At 44.5% G+C, this 16,470-nt stretch overlaps 1 protein-coding gene across 1 annotated transcript in view; it reads right to left on the bottom strand.

Moving 5' to 3' along the window:
- nlgn3a (neuroligin 3a) overlaps positions 1-16,470 on the bottom strand; it is a 191,413-nt gene that overhangs the window by 17,929 nt on the left and 157,014 nt on the right. Inside the window, exons 4-6 of the mRNA XM_083785889.1 lie at positions 4,103-4,278; positions 3,668-3,841; positions 2,897-3,336 (exon numbers count right to left, since the gene is read on the bottom strand). Of these exons, the coding sequence (XP_083642015.1) occupies positions 2,897-3,336; positions 3,668-3,841; positions 4,103-4,278 (790 nt within the window). The remainder of the gene's footprint in view (positions 1-2,896; positions 3,337-3,667; positions 3,842-4,102; positions 4,279-16,470) is intronic.

Raw genomic sequence — 16,470 nt, 5'->3', positions numbered from 1 at the left:
GGTCACAGAGGTGGCGCCTGCACTGTCCTGGAGGAGCGGATATATCAGTCTATCTGTTCTCGTCTGACATTAAGCGGTTCAAGACCCCTGAAGACCCTGTAGCCTCGGAGGTCAGCCTAGCGGCCAGACAGCTGAATGTAAACGATAGCTGATCGGCAGTGGTGGTGGGATTACATTTAATTAAATTTCCAATATTTTTTACTTCTACTACATCTCAGATCACGATATTGTACTTTTACTCCACTACATTTATGTGAAACCTTTGGTTACTAGTTACTTTGTAGATTTTGCTTATTATTACAAAACATAGACAAACCACATTAGCGGTTCAAGACCCCTGAAGACCCTGTGGCCCCGGAGGTCAGCCAATAGCGGCCAGACAACTGAATGTAAACTATATAGCTGATCGGACAGCAAATGATATAGAGACGGATAGGAAACAGAGATGTAAGATAACTGCGTGATCAATATGTCTCTGGTAACGGGGATTGTCACATAAAATTTCAGCTGTTAGCAGTGATTACTAGTAGTCCTCATACAAATGGAGCTGCATTGTGCGAGGTGGGGGTGGGAATTGAACGGTGCGGGCATAGCGGAAGTCACCGGGGGCAGAAGTGATCGACTCGGCCAGGGCAGAGGGAGATGGATGCGGCCGTGTGCAGGAGTGTGATATGCCTCGCTGATAAGCCCCTGTGTCTTTTGGGCTTCGGTATAATGGAGCGTAGAAGGTGTTTCCAGCCAAACACGTGCAGTCACACACACACAAGTGCATGTGCACATACACAAGTGCATGTGCACATACACAAGTGCATGTGCACATACACATACACAAGTCGACATGTCACAGGCGGTCACACACGTACCCGGCCCTAAACAGTCGGCCGAGTGCACGGTGCCGGCCGTGTGCACGTTGCATAGGGGAACATTTAATTTTCCTCCGATTCGATAGGTCTCAGGTTTTCAGGCTGAGTCCCAGGAAGGCTATAGGCGTAAAAACACAGCTGGAAAGAAATGTGTGCTGAACAATTCACTGTGGGAGCTCTTTTTTTCCCTCCAGTATTTGCACAGAGCACAGGAGTTCTCTCAGTAGAGCCAAGATAATATTTATTTTACTCTTATTTGTCGATTAACAGTGGCTGTTGAAGCGTGATGGTGTTGCAGCTATTATGCCCATAATACAAAGACTTGCCTGATGGAAACATTGTGATTATTGACTTGATAAACATTCATAAACAGAGAAAATACTGTGTCTTTGACTCCAGGTCTTTATGCATTCTTCTTTATTCGATAACATTTTGGCCATCTGCCTGGCCTTAATTCGACTCGAGATCAGAGAATTTCAATCTGAAAAACACATATATGGAACTGGAACGCGCATAGCGAAGGATAGAGAGAGAGAGCCCTTGTTGCCATGCAGTACGATGATGAAATCATGATGACTGTGATAATGAATGTGCAGATGATGGTTCAGCCTGTCAGACAGAAGAGGGACTCTCACATTTAGTGCTTCCATCTTGTGTTGCTCCAACCAGCTCTACAGTATATGCTCTCGCAGTAATGAACCGTGTGTTCAATGTGCGTGTGCGTGTGTGTGTGTGTGTGTGTGTGTGTGTGTGTGTGTGTTTACATGTGTGCCAGGAGCCGATGCTGTAGAGTAGTTCTACAGGCCTTGTAGCAAAGGCACATGAATTGCTCGAACGAAGAAAGAAAGCCCTGCCATCATCCCCTAGATAAAAAGCAACCACCGTCGTTTCTGCAGTGCTGTGTTTCGAGTGCACTTGAAGCTCTACTCGCAAACCCTCTTGATGTGCGTCAAATAATTCCATCTGATCTTTGATGCCGGACAAAGGATCCATTAGTTGTTGGATTTCTGAAATAACCAGCACACAATACATGCATCCTTTTCAAACACGTTTTATTTTATTATTCTCTCAATGCTGGGGAGGGTCCATTGCACGGACAAGCAATTGCCCATTGCTTGTCCGTGAGAGATAAATAACCATAAATAAATGTTAAGATCTGGAGTGTGCTGCATGACCTTGTGCCTTTGCAGATACTTTCTCTCTGCACGTCGTGTCTCCTTGAGTTTTATTGAGTTTCTCCCGGAGGACGTGACGCATGCATGCAGAGGAACACGAACCTATTTCAGTGGCTAGTGCAGTGACAGAAACCTCCCTGCCAGCTTCCTACAGTAAATGGCCATAAATTTGATGTCCTTTGGAGCTCCCGGGCCAAGCCAGAGGCACCGCCGAAGATTCAAATCCCTAGTCTACTACTACGCAGTGGTGGGCAGGAACTCACTACACCGGCTACACCTGGACACATTCTTTCCCCTATTCTTAAAGCTTTTACTCTATGATCAGCGCCTCAACGATATTCCTAGTACTTCATTTCCATTGGATATAAAACTCACACCTGTGACCCGTGTGATTGGTGTACTGTACTGTACTGTACTGTACTGTACTGTACTGTACTGTACTGTACTGTACTGTACTGTACTGTACTGTACTGTACTGTACTGTACTGTACCGTTTTATTGTTAGTTAATAGTTATACTTGTATTGTTATAGTTATAGTGCTCAGTGTGAATGGCCCTTTTAGGCTTCTCAAGTCACTTTAGGTCACCCAGTGGTATTGCAGACAGACCGACATTGAGACATGGACACATGGAGACATAGAGACACACAGACAGACAGACAGACATGGAGACATAGACACATGGAGACATAGAGACACACAGACAGACAGACAGACATGGAGACATGGACACATGGAGACATAGAGACACACAGACAGACAGACAGACATGGAGACATGGACACATGGAGACATAGAGACACACGCGGCCACTCATTTTCTCGGTTAGGCACCGGTCCAAAACATTCATGCCACTCACCCGGTCTTGGCGAAGTTGGTCCAGTAGGTCATGACGACGGCGCTGAGCATGACGTCGTTCTTGGAGAAGTTGCAGGGGAACAGGTCGGTGGGGCCGATCATGGGGATGCCGAACACGTACGGGACCTCGTCGCCGTGCGCCGCGTCGGACCAGGCGGGCTTCATCAGGCTCTGGCAGTGGTGGTAGAAGGCGTAGAAGTACGTGGGCGAGCCGTATCGCGCGTGCAGGTCGGCCGTCACCACGGAGGGCTCCACCCACTGGTGGTCGGTGAACAGCGCCACCAGGGTCTTGCGCCGCGTCTCCGGGTTGTCGCGGTCGGCCCAGTCCGTGTACATGAACTTGATGGTCTCGCGCAGCGTGTCCTTGCCCTCCGGGTAGCCGTACAGGCTGTCCACGAAGTCGGACACGGAGAAGTCGAAGTCGTTGCCCGAGACGCCGTCCTACAATTTAAAAATGTACAATTCAGGCATTTGGCAGACGCTCTTAATCCAGAGCCAAATACAGTAATCAAGAACAGAACATGGTAAATTGCTAATGCGTCAAATACATGAAAATAGTCATCAAGAAAGAATCATACGTAAGCTAAGAACCTAACAGTGGAAAATCTATATAATGAAACTATGCGTATACCCTGACTATAGAGTGCTACAGTATGTCTATACATAAAATGCTATCTAAGTCACATAAAGTTGAGCCTTTGCAAACGGTTGTACGGTCGCCAAGGCTAGGGCAAGTGCTACGGGCTAAGATGTCTGAAGAGGGTTTTCAGACCTCGGAGTCCACCACGTTCTCCACGAAGCGCAGGCCCTCGCCCTGGTTGACGCCAAGCATGATGTCATAGTTGAGGAACTCGCCCTGCTCCATCAGGATCTCGGGGTCGTCGGGGATGACGTCGCCGTCGATCACGGGCCCGAACGCCACGTGGTAGCGGGCCGGCTGGATGTCCTGGCGGCGGAACGTGTTAGATTTACACTGCGGTTCCTCACACAGCTGGGTCGTGGTGGGAAATGTGGTTTATTATTTCAAAACATTTTCAAAAAACAACACCCCCCCCCCCACACACAAAAACGCTAAACCTTTCATGAATTAAACAAAAACTTTTTCCAGTATCTTCATGAAATGAAAGGAAAATCTAAGAAATACATTAGAAGAAAAGTAGTGAAAATAGCAGCTCACAAGATAGGCTCAAGATAGGTCATTCTATACCTGCTCCACCAGCTCGCGGGAGCTCTTCTTGCGCAGGCAGTCCACCATGTCCATCGTGTCCAGCACGTTGCAGCCCACCTTCTCGGCCAGCAGGCGCGTGTACTTGACGGGCTGGTAGTTGACGGCCCAGCTGGACAGCGCTGAGCCACTCTGGATGATGGCTCTGTGGAACAGACCTGGGACAGAGAGACAGAGAGAGCAGGTGTATCTTATTAATATCAACGTGTATCGAGATAAGACAACACCGGGGCATCGGCGGCAGCTGCGCGGCGGCGTTTAGGGATGACATTATTCTGAACAGCTCTATTAGATACTATACACAATAATGACCGTTTCTCATTATGCCGGGACACGCCATTGTCATCGTAATCAAAGGGGGGGGGATAAGAATAACAAAGGACATGAGAGAGGGAGCCCTTGTTGTTGTCAGGCAGTTCAATGAGGAAATAATCAGGACTGATCATGAATGTGCACTGGGCAGATGGTTCGGTCTATCCAGCAGAGAGCTTGTTTTGGGCTCACATCTTGTGTTGCTCCATCCAGCTCTGTACCCTTTTCTCAGTTGTGTGTGTGTGTGTGTGTGTGTGTGTGTGTGTGTGTGTGTGTGTGTGTGTGTTCAGATAAAAAGGGACCCCCGTGTCTTAGTACAAAATGCAGCAGAGCTGTGTTTGTCTTAGTCGTGCCGATGGAGGAACGAATAGCAGCTCTGCTCACAACCCTGTTGATTTGCATCAGCCAAAGCAGCTTGAATTGGCCTAACCTCAAACAACACCGCCAGTATATATCCTGCAGCGCCAGTTATTTTCAGTGGCTTGCACCTGCCATAGTGCAATTCAAAGAGCACACGTGCAAACGCGAGGACGCATACACCGACAGGCTCGCTCAGACGCTCACTCACACATGCACACACATGCATGCACGCACGCATGTTAGGGGTGGAACGATATGGGTACCGTCCTCACGATATGATATCCGTCGATATTAGGCCCTTGATAATGAAGTGTACTATCCTTGCTGTTTCGCACATGCACACTGCCGTTCACTTCCTTGTTTACGGCTCCAAAAGAATGGCTCGTAACTCCTAATCTAGGGAACTCTCCATGGTTTTGACCAAAAGGACAATTAATGTTCTGTCTTCATTTCTGACCTCAGCATGCCTCTCGTTTGGAATATTAACACTTCTAGAACGACTTTAGCGTGACCAGCGTGAGGTAAGAATGGAAGATTATGCCTCCCGGGTTTTGGGGGGGGAACTGAAGGGAGGAGCTTCTCAGAGTAAAATCTGCCATATCTGTTGGCACTCTTTATTTTGAAGAATTCCCCGGCAAAAAAAGTGTTAATGCACGCATACACACACACACACCCTCACACACACACACACACACACACGCACACACGCAAATTTGCAGGAGTACTTCTGCCTCGACTGCCTCGTGTACGCTTAAAAGACCACGAGTCACTTCTACCCTAAGGAATGAAAAGTGGATGTTGTGCGAACATTAGGCGTTAAGGGGTGTGCATCGAGGCATTCAGCCCGGCTGGTGGAGACGGGAGAGACGAGAGAGACACAGCTAAGTCTATTTAGAAGAAGGAAACTACAGTATTGCCTCGACAAAACGTATGGCCATGATGTACATGTTCACCCAGGCTCACATCTGCTAGAGGAGATCTGGGACTGCATGGGGAGGAAGTAGAGGGAGAAGAGGGATGTTTTTTTATCAAAGTAAGAGTAAAGGGGGGCTTCCTGTTCCCACATGGCTCCTACCGAACCTGGAGGTAGAAGTTTCAGTGTATACGGAGGAGGAGGAGGAGGAGGAGGAGGAGGAGGAGGAGGAGGAGGAGGAGGAGGAGGGTAGCCAAGAGACCCAGAGGATGCAGGAGAACTGGGCCAATCAACTTGCACATTTTCACAGCTGGTTCCATGGACCCCTGCAGGACTAAAAAAAAGTAGCTTTTTACTTTACTCTATCCCCGACCTGCGGATGACTCCTGGCAGACTCCTGTCACATTTTATAGTTAAATAGGTAGTTAGATTATTATTATTTTTCGTACCTTTCCTTGCGGCACAAACTGGCGACACATTTTAATGATGCTAATATTTTGTGATTGTCTTGTACATTATTGAAGTGGTTTGACAGGTACACAGGTGTCCCTGTACTGTTGAGTATCTTGAAGACCAGAACCCATTGCAAGTTGCTGTACTCTCCTGTACCTTGAACCGGGTGTCACGGGTTAGTCCAGCATGCTGTTAGTCCGACTACGTGGCCGGTTAAGACTCACATGTGGCTTCTGCGTGCGGTTAGGATAAGGTTTTGGGGATAGGGTTCGTATGGGACTCTATTGTCGGAATATTGGGTAGTCGGATTTATGGTTGTCGGATTATTGGGATGTCAGATTAACATCCGCCATCCCAATAATCCGACACACCCCCTTGAACCATTCCACCCGAGCATAAGGATAATTAATGTCCTGAGAGATTACACATTGTGAAACACCAGGATAGACTCTGTGGTGTCGAATGTGGCGGGAAAGAAACAACAGCAGGTGAGCTGTCCTGAGCACACCGCTGGAGAGACTGAAGTGCTCTGTTTTCCTTTGTGATTGATTTCCTCTTCTCTGCAGGCCTGCGCCTGCACCTTGTGCTATAAGGTCACAGAGTATACAAACAGTGGGCAGTGGGCCGAAGACGGTGGCAGGCAGTATACGCCAACGGGCGTCTCTAGTCCAGTCTGCTCAGAAGAAGCACCCTAATGAGTAATGACCACTATATGCTGTGAAAGTTATCACGGCCACGGCTCTGTGCTTCCGTTTTCTTTGTACGAGTCTAGTCATTCCACCTGTCACGCGAGTGGGCAACTCTAACGAGCAGTAGCTCTCTCTGTGGGAACTCTGTTGACAGGAGGACACACCACAACACGGTAAATAGGCCAGCGACATTAATGTAATAGCCAAATAAAATGTCTCCACTTCTCGGCTGTCTTTTCACTTCACATCTGCTATTTGCATTTAAAGGTATATTCAGTGATTTCACTTAATTCAAATATCACTTTATTTTGTTTTGTTGTGATAATCCTCCCCTACTATAGAGTGTGATGACCATGATTATTTTGATCAGCTATTTTCACTTTTTGTACATTTCTGCAAAATCTCAGAATTCCTTATGAATAATAATAATAATAATGGGACATTAACTCACAACCTTTAAAAACGGGTCAGGACCCTATGTTTGGGACGCTGCAACACATTACAAGCATTATTAGCTCCCTCCTCTGGAAGAGATGGGATGCTGTGAGCACGACGTGAATGCTATTTACATGTATATTGGTTGCCCTTGGACATGCAAGGCAAGACGAGCAGGACAAAATAGCAACTACAACACAAAAACACCAGCTACAGCAAAAAAAGAAATCAATGTAAATGAGTACAAAAGATAGACAGATCATATTCCTTCCAAATATCTAGGGTGATCCTTAACACCCAACAACAATCCATAGTACCCCTAGTACCCCTATACCCATTCCAACTGGATGCTACTGATAGGGCCCAGAACCATCCCATCCCACTCCACAAGCAAGTCTGAATGGTAAATGGTTAATATACTGTAGCGCTTTTATCCAAAGCGCTTTACATATAGATTGTGCTTTACATTCACCCATACACGCACACATTCACATACCAATGCCTGGCGGAGAAAACCATGCAAGCCACCAACCTGCACATCGAGAGCAATTAGGGGTTCAGAGTCTTGCTCAAGGACACTTCAACACTAACTCTGGGGGAGCCCGGGATCGAACTGGGAAGCCCACAGTTCCCATCCAGCCGAACTCTACACTCTACCGCTAGACTGGAACTCACCTATATGCTTTCTATGGCATAGGAAGCTATCGGCAGGATCCGCCGGGAGAAACTAGACACAGCTGCAGAACATGAGACTAATTAATTAGAGAGAGAGGAGTGTGTGTACGTGTGTGCGTGTCTGCGTCAATTTAACAATGGTGCAGAAGATCAGAAATCAGCAGAGAGAGACCAACGTTTGTGCTACTGTATGCCAAATTGAAGTGGACTCGGGCCCAGACTTTTTTTTCTTCCTGGAAATAAAAACGTCCGTTTCCGAGGCTACTCTATACCCCTGAGCCACATGCCGCCCGAGTCTATGCCCAAACATAATAACAACATAACAATTCCCTGTATACAGCTCCGCAGCATTAGCAGATAACCTCAAAGATAATTAACCACACAAACCGTAGTGTCCCGGCTATAATACTGGTCATGTCTCAATAGGCAAAATTTCCATGAAAACAGCCGATCTACAAGCTCACGTTGTGAGCCTGTAGTTCATCTATTTTTGCCGAAGAGATGCGGTGTGGAGGGGGAAAAGAAGGGGCCAGGTATAGATCTCCCTCGAAGTGTAAGCAGTTAATTAAAGGTTATTGATAAAGGTCACATAAGGTTTCCTTTAATTGGGTAATACCTGTGATCAAGTGTGATATATAGCCTAGCTGGAAAGCTCTGCCTTTTACACTGAGAGCTTGTTGGGGAGGGAGGGGGTTTTCTACGGGCTAGAATGTAGTTGACAGACATTTTAACAATCACCAGCTACCTTAAAGGACTCTGTATCAGACTATGCTTGATGAAATTATACATATTTCAGTCCCAAAGGGAGTGTGTCGTGTTTACATGACCGTAGCCGCAATATGTAATAAACAATATACCCTTCCTGCATGCCTCTTGTACCTCCAACACAGAAATGCATGGTGTTCACTCATCACATTTTCCTTAGAAAAGTACAGTGGGTATGTAAAAAAGAAGAAATCACACTCATGTGAAGTGAGGGGTTTCTTTTTTGCTATTACATTATACATCAATTAACTGTTTCTTCTGACGTTTTTTCCACATTGGTTACAGTTGTATTGTTTCGTTCTTTTATCCACACTGACTTGGTTTCTTGTATGAAACAAAATTTGTTACAAGATGTTTATTGGCTACATGGCGTCGTACGTTTCATTTAGTGCCCTAAACAAACATGAACCCATTCAGAACGGGGTTGTTGTTGCTATCTACAGTATAAAGCAACGTCTTTTTTGAATAAATATTTGAAGTTTTTCAGGAAACTCAGGTCAGGATTAAGAAGACGTTTTTAGAGTCAGCCTCAGGCTCCATACACTTGGCTGGCAAACGATTTACGTCATAAGTGCTCTAAACAATCATTAAACATCCCATAGACGTGGCTGTCATAATGACGTTATCTTCCAAACCATGCATGATTAGAGTATGATTAGAGCATTTCTTCAAAGAAGAAAATAAAGGACTTCTGTAGTCAAGTAGCAACAATCATGTTGTCACTATTAGAGACGTGTTATCACTCACATGCTTTGTTTATTTTTCATGAATGATTTTATATCTGGTGGGAAAAAGCTGCATTTTTTGTTTTTGAAGTGAAACCAGGCTTGGCAATGGTGTTGAACTAAGACGTGCCCTCCAAATGACAGCTTCCTTCCATCAGTTGGTCAGGACAAAAGAGGAGGTGGAATTGTACTGTCACAAAACGGTCCGCTTGTACTGAGGCAATTCCCCCTCATCCTTTGAAGGGTTAGGCTAAAATTACAGTACTTATCTTTACTCTGTGAAGACCACCAAAGCATCTCTATTGCCTCCAATGAGTAGGTCGGTGTGAGCTTGCCACCATTGGTGTGTGAATGTGGGAAGTGAGGACGCTGGCGTCGACATCGCGTTGGCATACGATACAACACATGCCAATATATAACTTATATCAAGAACATAACATGCATTATGCACACGTTCCTGTGGTCAAAAATGTCTACTTTATTTACGTGTTTGAATGGAGAACTGGGCTTCTCATATAGGAGTCAGTATGTGTCCAATTTGAACAAATCTGTAAGCACTACTCCAATGTTTTCCTCAAGGTCCTATTTTCCCTCGGTAGAAAAAGAAAAGCCTCCATCAGACCTTGATAAAGTTCAGACAGTCATTTGGTTGCTTTCTGATTGTCTGGATTTTGTCCCCTTTATTACAAGACGTTCCTCCAGTGTTTGCTGTGTCAACCGAACAAAACTTATTAATTGCAAAAATCTGCAACACCTGTGAGCTAGGTACATCATATTTTCCCTGAATCTATTTAAATGAGAGCAGTGCTCTATTTTCATACAGGCTAGCAAATATTAGAAATGCCTTTCTCTTGCCTATTGTTTGAAGACATTGTCAGTAAATAAAAAAGGCAGTGCTGGGTTCACAATTCACATACAAAGTAGGAGAATGGGGTGAAAGAAGCTTATTCCAGTTCACAAACTTATGAGCATGAGTGAAATGGAAATGGTTGCTTGTTATTTTCCAGAGATTTTTCATTATCCACAGTAGAAGGCCATTAAATCCAAAGGTAATAATACATCATTGTTTACCATTGTAGACCACGCACTGGGTTTATTTGCTTTGCTCAGTAGTATAGTTTCATACTACGTACTGTAGGTACACCAAGCCCACTTGACTCAAGTAGGAGATATACAGTACACTTATATACACATACTTTATATACACACTTGCGTGACAAGGTGGAATGACTGAGTGGATCTTAAAATACAAACTGGAACCACAGAACCGTGGCCATATGATACCTTTGAGCAAGACACTGAACCCCTAATTGCTCCTGATGTGCTGGTTGGTGCCTTGCATTCATGCACCTTCGGTGTATGAATGTGTATGGGTGAATGTAATGTACAATCTATGTAAAGTGCCTTGGATAAAGGCGCTATATAAATGCACCATTTACCATTTTGCGTGTATGTAAATCAAAGTGAGAATTTAAATTCTGTAAATATTGTTTATTGTTTAATTATTGTTTTGATGTACAGTATCTCCATCTGCACAACAAATGCAACTTTGTGTACTAATAGTAATACAGGAACATTGAAAACTGATGCTTGTAGATCGGCTATTTCCACTCAGTTAATTCCACTATTCCACTATATGTATTGTTTTGAACTATAAAAGTAATACAATTATGTATGATGATATTTGACATATCTGCCTTTGCAACTTTTGTTTGCGAAGCCAAAAATAAATGCAATTTCTATTCATATGTTCCACTTCCAATGTCAAACACAATTCAATCTGAATTATTTGTATGACAATTAATCCTCAACTTAAATGTTGTAATCGTGACAGCCCTTGTTTGCCCTACTGTCACGAGGTGGTGAGCTTATACATTCTACAAGGGTAGTAGACACATTTGACTAGGCACTGGCAGTTCTAAACCATATCAAAAGCATACTGTAAATTTCCCTCTGCAACCCCCCCCCCCCCATAAAACCTGATGTCTTGCAACCCCTGGGAAACTTCCCAGTTTGCACTTGGCATAAACACAGCATTACAAAGTGCAAGGTCAGGGTACACGCCAGGAGTCCTAGCCAACCGACAGAGTAAGTGGCTGAGCAATCAGAGAGACAATTAAAAACAAGTACTGTATCAAAATTAACTAACTAGTATAGCAGGCAGACATCAAACCTATGGTAACAGCCGGTTTTATGTCTGGTTGATGTATAAGGAAAAACATATATCTACGTACGTACGTATATTTCCTTCCACCGCAGTGTTGATTTCCTAGTGTTGAAATTAAGCTATGATGACTAAAACTAAGACTAAATGTATCGACAATTTTGTCAACGGATAAAAACTAGACTAAAATGTTAGGCAGGAACTAGTGGAGCGGAGATCCAGTAGAACTAAAAGACGACATTTTATGTTTGGTTGTGCTCGGGTGAGCTTGTAGATCTGCAATTCTCAGCATGCAACCAAGTGTAAAATCAGTCATTACGATGCCATCAAGGACTCAAAATATATATTTTTTGTCGACAAATATACTGTAGATTTAGTTGACTAAAACTAGACTAAAACTTTTCAGATGACTAAAATATGACAAAAACGTTATTCAAATGACTAAAACAAAAAAACAAAGTTGCTGTCAAATTCAACACTGCAGGCAGGGCCGTGCACCTATTAACATTCCCAAGGCAGATTGTAGCTGCATGTGTGATGAAGCACTGCTCGCTCAGAAGCTTTCACAAAGATGAGAATTAAACAGAGCAATACGATACCGCATCCTGTTTGTAATAAACAGAAAATGATGCATTATGACAGACCGGCTACACTACCTGAAAACATCTCCATGAGAATTTAGTGTGTGAGCGTGTGTGTGTGTGTGTGCGTGCAGCCGTGCACGCACGTGTGTGTGTTGTGTGTGTGTGTGTTGTGTGTTTTGCGGGGGTGGGGGGTTATTATGAATAAATGTCGTCTCTCTCAACGGTACTCTATCCCAAGTAGATTATATTCGGCTTGCAGAAGCACAGTATGAGGGAAATTCACAATGACTTTTCGCCACAAGGAAGTGGATCCAGAATAATGAACACTATCTCCTGTAGAATAATTGCAATACAGCTCCCTGTATCCAAGTAGAAAAGAGGTCCTCGACGTGAAGTAATTCTATCGTGGGTGGAGGTACGCCTCTGGCTTGCTCTCTTGGTCTACAGTAGTCGACTGCATTACTAAAATTATCTGCCCTCCTCCAATTCATGTTTTCAATTTTATTATGGACAGTACAGTATATGCTCTGTGTGTCAACAGCTGGTGTACCTGTTTACTGTTTCCGGTTCCTGCTTTCCCTCTGGCTTTGTTTGATCGGCTTGGAAGCAGGTTTGAATCAGAAACACATAGACGCCCTAACAAACGACGTCACACTGGAAGCACAGTATGTGCGCGCAGGCCAACAGCACATCAACCCCATCGCTCATTTTGACCTAATTGATAAAGGCCTCTGTCCCTGCTAAACACGCTAAACCCGACTTTTGTTTTATATGGTTTATTTGCCATTTTTGATAATCTTTAAGACATATGTGGTTTTCCTCAGACACTCTGTGATACGTCACACGTTTGGATCACGTGACCGGAAAAAATAAATCACTGACGCTGGGTACTGACGCTGGGCTTCTGGGTAATCGAGGATCAATGCATTGTCTATGAGGAGTCATGGCAGCGAGGCGGTCGCATTTTTCTTCTTCCTTGTTTTGGATGGTGGGATTGGAACATTCCCCCATTTTTTGAGAAACTAACGCGCAATTTATAGTGGACGATCGCGAAATGGAGCTACGTTAACGACAGGGTGATTCTTCAAAGGTTAGCTACTCCATCAGTGAAGCCCATTTTACGATCAAAACTCACGGCACTGTAAGATGCAAATGGAAAAGTGGTGACTGCATTCACATGTAAAAACCGTCGGATTTTCAGAATGTTGTTTTTCTCCCAGTGTGGAGGAAGAACGCTTATGATTTTGTATTTTGATCTCTCGCCCTTGAAATATATAAACCTTGGTTTCTGTTGTGCTGTTGTGATAGCAATTCAAAGTGGTTGTCCTCAAAACCACAGCTACCGTCGCTGTCATGAGAACGGAGGGAGCGCTACCAGAACTGCTCCAGCATCTGCGTCCCCCTCATGTCAAATTTATGCTCCATCCCGCGAAGGTGTCGTGCGCGCAGAGGACGGCCAAGAGTAGCAGACCTCTAAGCTCACACCGGTCGCATCCGCAACGCGATGTGAGCTTGTACTGTATATCAGCTGTTCTCGGCGCCCAATACTGCTGTGCGATAATATACACAAGTATGTCTGTCTCGCTATGGTGCGCCTCACTATAGCCAACACACAAGAGGAGGTTGAATGAAGTGAAACCAGCGCTCCCCAAAACAACACAGGTTTTTTTTGTTTGTTGGGAATTGATTACATGAGACAGTGACCCGTGCGTCCAGTCTCAATGTTTGTAAACAAATAAATGGTCCATATCAGTGGTTTTCAACCCATGGTCCGGGGACCAACAGTGGTCCTTGATGGGGTTCCAGGTGGTCCCCTAAAGGCTAAATGATGGAGAGTTGATAACCAAATGGACTCTTATAGATCTTTAACTCTTGAAAGTGTAAAATGAAACCAAGTGGACCCATACAGGTCCATTTGGTTTCATTTTACGCTCTCAAGAGTTAAATTATTGTTATCTCTCCTATGGTACCACATCAATACAGCATGGAATTGTGGACAAACTTATCCAACGATGAGAAACTATTCTTTAGTTTTGGGTCTGCAAGGCTAAATCTCATCAAATGATGGTCCTTGGGCTCAAATGCCAAATAAATAATGGGCCTTGATATGAAAAAGGTTGAAAACCATTGGTCTACAATGAAGGTGTCATATGGGCACAGAGCCTATTTATAATAGTCTACTATCGACTGTGTTAGTAAGTAGCTCAGAGGGATGGAACACTGGGCCATTGCAGCCAGCTCATTGGCCTGGTGGTTAAGAGTGTCTGCCCTGAGATCGGGAGGTCAGGGATCATTGGATCAATCACTACCGTGAGGCTTGGATTAAAGATAAGTCTGTGAAACATACTACCGTCATGCCCATGGGGGTATACTTGTACATCAGGCTGCCCCACCACGGAAATGGACCATAGATTTCCTGACCCATGGGTCACGTGTCTCGGGAACTGTTGGTTCCCAAGGCTACTTTTACTTACTGTAACTAACCCTGGCAGAGTCATGCAGGAGCTCGACTGAAAATGTATACAGACACAGTACTTCAAGGCAGTTTAGAAATACTGAAAATGTATACAGACACAGTACTTCAAGGCAGTTTAGAAATACTGAAAATGTATACAGACACAGTACTTCAAGGCAGTTTAGCTGGGATGGCATGTTTAGGGCTGTCACGATTATGAAAATGTACTTGACTATTAAATAATCACTCAAATAATTGCGTTTAACGATTAAGACATGCACAGGTACAGATGACAAATAACTACTGACATCCATTGTTATCGTTCTAAGCTTGTATATCTATTTCTGCTATACAGTATTTCACTTTTTTAATGTATGAAAATGTTTCAACATGGAAACAATTACGATTAATTATGTAATAATTGTGACAGGCCTAGTAGGGCTGTCACAATTACACATTTAAGCTGACGATTATTGTCCTGAGCACGAAAACAGCTTGGCTGTTTTTCACCAACTGTGCGCAACCTAACAGTACAGTACAGTACAGTGACAGTACAGTACAGTAGAGGGACCCCCACACGGTAACTGTCATTTCTCAACCGTTTTGCATATGGGGTGGCTCGCCGGATTCGGCCCGCCCCCCCTGGGCACGTTCCTGGGGGTCTGGATGTTCCGGGGACCCCCCAGAGGACTCCCCGGGGACCCCCGGAGACCCCCCCCCCCCCCCCCCCCCCATGTTAACTCCCTCATTTCGTTTTGGACGTGGGGCAGCCTGTGGGGCAGCTTGCCGGAACCAGGCCGGAACCCTGGCCGTGGTCCTGTGGGTCTGGAACTTCCGGGGACCCCCAGATACCCCCACACGGAGTTGCACCACTCACTTCACACGGGTGTGTTTTTTTATTTTTATGTTTGAAAATGTATGGACATTTTTCAACATGGAAACAACTGACAATTAGGCAAATTAATAATTGGAATTTTCTCAAATAATTGCGATTAGGCGATCATGTAATTAATATTTGTGAGCGTCAATACACTAGCCCTGATCCATACAGCTCTATACTGTAGATACAGAGTACAGCAGAACCTAGACTTGGCTTGTGGTATTTACGTGGAAAAGTGGGTGGCTGTGTTTATGTCTTTGTGTTTATGAGGTAAAAAGCCAACTTAAGTGCCAGATATATCACTTCGATAGTCTTAATCAGAGGCAACGGGGTGCTTATTTTTCCCTGGCGAAGATGAAGTGCTTATTTACGGAGCCATTTACAGTTATTTGTTTGCGAGTAGTAAGTGGGATAAATGCGTCTGGGGGAGTGAACTGTGAAACGTGTATAGTGAGTGCGTTCACTGGTATCTGCCACGCTTTTGTGCATTCACACATGTAAATGTGAGCACTGTATGTGTATATTGTGAGTATATGTTCCGTGATGTGTATAATGTTACATTTTTAATGTGTGTACACATGCCGTTGTGTGTACTTACGTGTGTGTGTGTGTGTGTGTTCACGTATACTGTATTCCATCGGTTTCCCATGAGATCCCCAGTCAAATCCATGCGGTCGTCAGGAGGCAAACGGACCGTTACAAGAAAGAAAATCAGGTGTGCTTCCTCTGGAAACTGCCCTTGGTTGAGGCAGTGGGTGATGAGCTTTGAAAATAACTTAACTCATAAACCAACTAAATGGAAAAAGCGGCACTCTAAAATAAAAGATGCAAGACTGGCTCAGATGCAATTTCTCATGTTTATTTGCGAACGCTGACGCGTTTTGGCAGAGCCTTCTTCAGAGCAGACTAAAAGTTAACTTTTTACCAGTATGCCTAGTCT

This window comes from Protomyctophum parallelum (assembly GCF_964188405.1).
Source record: "Protomyctophum parallelum genome assembly, chromosome: 16".
Lineage (NCBI taxonomy): Eukaryota > Metazoa > Chordata > Actinopteri > Myctophiformes > Myctophidae > Protomyctophum > Protomyctophum parallelum.
Note: the sequence above shows the minus strand (reverse complement) of the source record. Positions and strands in the feature narration are given on the sequence as shown.